Source organism: Sinocyclocheilus grahami, unplaced genomic scaffold (assembly GCF_001515645.1).
Source record: "Sinocyclocheilus grahami isolate Dianchi unplaced genomic scaffold, SAMN03320097.WGS_v1.1 scaffold1010.1, whole genome shotgun sequence".
NCBI lineage: Eukaryota > Metazoa > Chordata > Actinopteri > Cypriniformes > Cyprinidae > Sinocyclocheilus > Sinocyclocheilus grahami.
The window spans coordinates 265,440-269,911 of NW_015506189.1; the positions used below are offsets into that span (position 1 = coordinate 265,440).

Here is a 4,472-nt window from a genome sequence, read left to right on the forward strand (position 1 = left end):
TATATGTGCCTCTGCTTACTCACAGGTGAAGTCTCAGCTGCACAGCTGTATCAGTAGACATCTGGAGATCCTTCGCTCTCGTGAGGTCTGGCTGCTGGAGCAGATTGATCTGGTGGAGCAGCTCAAAGGAGAAACTTTACATCAGCAGCTACAGCAGCTGCATTTGGTGAGTTTAAAGGGATTTTACTGAGCGTTTTTACATTTTCGGTTTGAAGAAGTACATGTGATCATTTGTACACACAGCCATCTTGTCAGTCAGGAAACTTGAGCTGTTATTGCGGAAATACTGGTATCGTTTCTTTAAAAAAAAGTCTAGACTTAGTCTAGACTAAAATAAAGCAGTCAGTACAGAAACTTTTGATAATTCTGAGAAATGTAATCTAAATGTATTGACTCTGAATACTGAAACTAAAGGAGAAGTGAAGCTGTTCTGTTTGAGATACTGTAAAGCTGAAATGATTATTGTTCTCTGGTGGTTTCTTACAGCTCAAAGGCCAGTTTGACGTTCTCATTCATCAGCTGGAGTATTCCAGTAGTAACAATCTCGCCACCCAGCTCACCAACTGCCTGGAAAAGTAAGAACCAGATCGACTTTTCTAGAATGATTTTCTTTGTGTATCTGCTCCAGTGTGTTAAATGACTGTTTACATGTCAAGATAGTCAACAGAGGTAATGTAGTGGTTTCCCTGTCTCTCTGTGAATCTCCAAACAATCTACAATAATTTTCAACCACAAAAATGTCTATGTAGATGATGAAAATGTATTGGATAATAATGGGTTTAAAACTCGTCTTTCGTCATTCCAGGCTTTCTTCTCTCAATCTGACTCCTGACGAAAGCCCAGAGATGAGTTTCCAAGCAGATGCACGCAGCTTGCGCCAGGCGATCACATCCTTTGGGACCATTTCTACCCAGGTTTGTGGAATTGCTGATTTGTAAGTAGCCAAGTAGATTAAAACGGTTTAATGCAAGAACTATAATACAGCAAAAAATAATCAAAGCATGTTTTCAAAACTGTTTTCATTAGATGAAAATTTGAAACATTTAGAAAATTTGAATTATTTGAATACACTGGCACAGTCTACACCTGACATCAGTGGTACAACGCAAACAGAGCCCAGTATAATCAGCAATACTGTCTAAACTGGATATGAAACAATGCTGTTCTATTTCTGATGTGCTCCATCAATTACACTACTTCCGACAACAGTACAAATTGATTCTGAACTTTCTTGCACTTTTGTTCAGTGCAGACAACCTCAAGCTGTTGTGGCACTGGTTGTGCCTGGTGTAGACATGGTGTGAGAATTTAGTGAACACGTTCTGATAGAACATATGGTCCGGTTATTAACAGGATTGAAATGTCCAGTTGAGTTTTGACAGGATCACAGTGTAGCTGGGGAGAGTAGAACGTGTGAAAATACTATGTGCTCATACCATTGCTATAAATAGACCTGTGCACCCTTACACAAAGCACATGAATTCATAACTCTTCTCTGCTGCAGCACATGGAGACCTCAAACTCTTCTGAAAGACCATGGCTTCTCCAGGACTGCCCAGTTTCTTGCAAGAAACAGGTTTGTTTTTGATGTTACACATGGCTTGTGTAGCTTCCTGCTCGTTAATTTGCATCCAAGGTAAAATACCCATCTTGTTTACTTAGAAATTAGATCCCGAATGGGCCACACCTCTGGCTGAGTGGCTTCTAGGAAACCGTTCAGTAAGCAGCGCTCCTGTAGGACACCCCCTCAGCACAGACCCCCAAGACTGGCTGCTTGTCTCCAAGGAATCTCAGGTAAACCGTTATTTAATTTTATTTTTCATCATGCGATTATATATTCTGATATAAGCGCAGATGTGTGACCCACTTGTTGAGAACCGTTGAATTATTCACTTGACTGTAGCTAAAGTGCTACTGCTCTTAAATTGATGTCTTTAGAAAATGGCACACTGAGTTTTTTTCATTTCCACTTTACAGGAAGAGCGACAGTTACCTGCCTTTGACTTCCAGAAAGCTTGGGGCCAGCTTCAAGACCTAGAGTCGTGGCTTCTGAAGGAGAAATTGCCAGTTCGTGAGCGAACCTGCAGCGGAAGCTCAACCTTCTCGATTGAGATGATCGAGGAAAGTGACCTAAATCTGGATGAGGTGGAAGTGGAAGACCAGCAGGACAAATGGGATGACGCTGTTGAGGAAGAAGAACTCAGCAAGTGGCTCTTCAGCCCAAGCCCGGTCAAGCAAGATAAGACAAGCCCGGTGTCAGATGCTGACCGCTTCAAGCAGATCATCAAACCCTTTTACGAGAGCTTCTCCCTTAGCGATTGGCTACCGAAATCCGACTGCAGCTCTTGCTGTGCCACACGCACCACTGCCGTGGAAATCGAGAACCTCGGAAAGCTCAAGTGCCTAAAGACTCCACCTTCATCCACTGCCAGCACTCCAATCACCAGTCCAGAAACCATCGAGATGTGGCTTCACAAGACCATCCCTATTGAGACCACCTGCAAAGCCAACGAGACCTGTGCCAGCTACGCTCAATGTGTCTGTGATGACAACTGTGGAAAAGAGGCCCTCAGTGCTTGGCTCCTCAAGAAAGAGGGTCGAGATAAGAATGGCGTTCCTGTTAATAAGAACGCCACAAACAAAGCCTCCAGCCAGCAGCAGGAGCAGCAGCAGAAGGTTCAAGCCATCCTAGAGGCGTGGCTACACCCGAGCAACAGTGCCAAATCCCCTGCCCTGTCGTCCCTCTCTGCCTGGGTGACCCCATACATCAAAACCTCAGACTCTGAGAGCTCTGTCCAGGAGCCTTTGCAGAACTGGCTTTTGCCAGCGATGAAGCACAAAAGCACAACCACTGAGACGCCAAAGAGCGAGAACACTAAAGCGCAAGACAACAAAGACATCGAGGAGGACAAATGGCTTCTACGCAAACGGGCCAGTGCACAGGTGAGGCCCAGCACAACATAAACACATTAAAGGGACAGTTTACCCCAAAATTTTAATGGTCATCAATTACCCTCATGTTGTTCCAAACCCATTTGACTTTTTAAATGCAAATAAAGACAATTTTCATGAAACCTGAGAGATTTCTGTCCCTCCATTGAAACTTTACAGAATCAAAATTAGGGCTGGGACAATAAATCAATGCATCGCGAACAGAGGAATGATTCTGCATCGATTCTGAGATTTTCCGAAGGCATCGTGATTCTCTCTTGAATCGATTCTGAGCTTAGTTTTTAACAGCAGATTGAACTGCGTGCTTTAGAAATAGCCGTATTCTGCTTGCTTCCAGTTCCTTACACGCACACCATTTGAACCTAAAATAATCATTCATAAAGTTCGAAAAGGTTGAAGCGAATTACAAAGATGTTCACAGTGGGCTGTGTTTACATTAATCTCGCATCATAAAAGCCGATGTGCAAGTACATTTAACCACTTACATTACTCAGCCGACCGCACAAGCGCTCTTCTTCGTGAGCATTTGAGTGTGCGGTTAAAAACTAGCCTAGAGTGCCATCTGCTGTTAAAAACTAAGCTCAGAATCAATTCGAGAGCGAGAATCATGATGCACTCCGAAAATCTCAGAATCGATCCACTAATCGCGACGCATCGATTTATTGTCCCAACCCTAATCAAAACTTTGGCGCCAAAACGTTCATAAAGATTCTAAAGAGACACAAAAGGTCCTGTTTAGATGATTAACAGACTTAATTCAGAACTTTATTCAACACACATATTTGAACATTGATCAACACACATATATAGGGCACATCAAATATGGTAAACGCGAACTCATGATTGGATCACTTTTACAAAGTCTTTATGAACGTTTTGGTTGCTTGAACTTTCAATGAAGGAGCAGAAATCTCTCAGGTTTCATTAAAAATATCTTCTTTTGTATTTTAATAATAAATGAAAGTCTTGGGGTTATAGAACGACATGAATCGATGACGGAATTTTTGATTGAACTGTCCCTTAAGAAACCATTTTAGGTTTCCATCCATAGAACTAGGGTTTAAAACTGTCACTTTTAAAAGTTGCATTTCATACACATCAGTCATATCCATATACATTATATACATACACGTCATAGCACGTTTTCCTGTGGTTTGTCCAGGAAAGGCTAGGCCTACCCACAGTATGTGACCTGTTTTCCTGTATGAAGCTCAGTGGGGACAAAGAGAAGTGGCTACACCAAGCAGCTACACAGGTGAGAAACAATGACAGAAATATGAAAGTTTTATTTAAAAAGTAGTCCCGTTTTTTGCGTTCAGAGGAAGTAAAACCATTTTCTCTTCTCTTTTTCAGATATGAATGCAACATCCATTGGCTTTTGGAGATTTGACTCGAGCGTGGTTTCATCGCTGATTATTGCACAATATTTTTTTCTTCAGTGCTCTTTAGGGATTCATTCTCTCTGTAATCTTCTTGATTGAAAGGGTGATCTGGACTAAAGGTCCTGTCCAGGAGGCAAG

General features: G+C 42.2%; 1 protein-coding gene across 1 annotated transcript; it reads left to right on the forward strand.

The window, feature by feature from the left end:
* Positions 1–4: 4 nt before the first annotated feature.
* ncoa4 (nuclear receptor coactivator 4) lies at positions 5–4,464 on the forward strand (the record flags this gene model as incomplete). Its single annotated transcript, XM_016250854.1, has 8 exons — positions 5–166; positions 487–575; positions 806–914; positions 1,505–1,576; positions 1,663–1,794; positions 1,978–2,943; positions 4,115–4,207; positions 4,306–4,464. Coding segments are annotated over 8 exons (1,629 nt in total), but the record flags the coding sequence as incomplete, so codon positions are not given.
* Between the last annotated feature and the right edge of the window lie 8 nt (positions 4,465–4,472).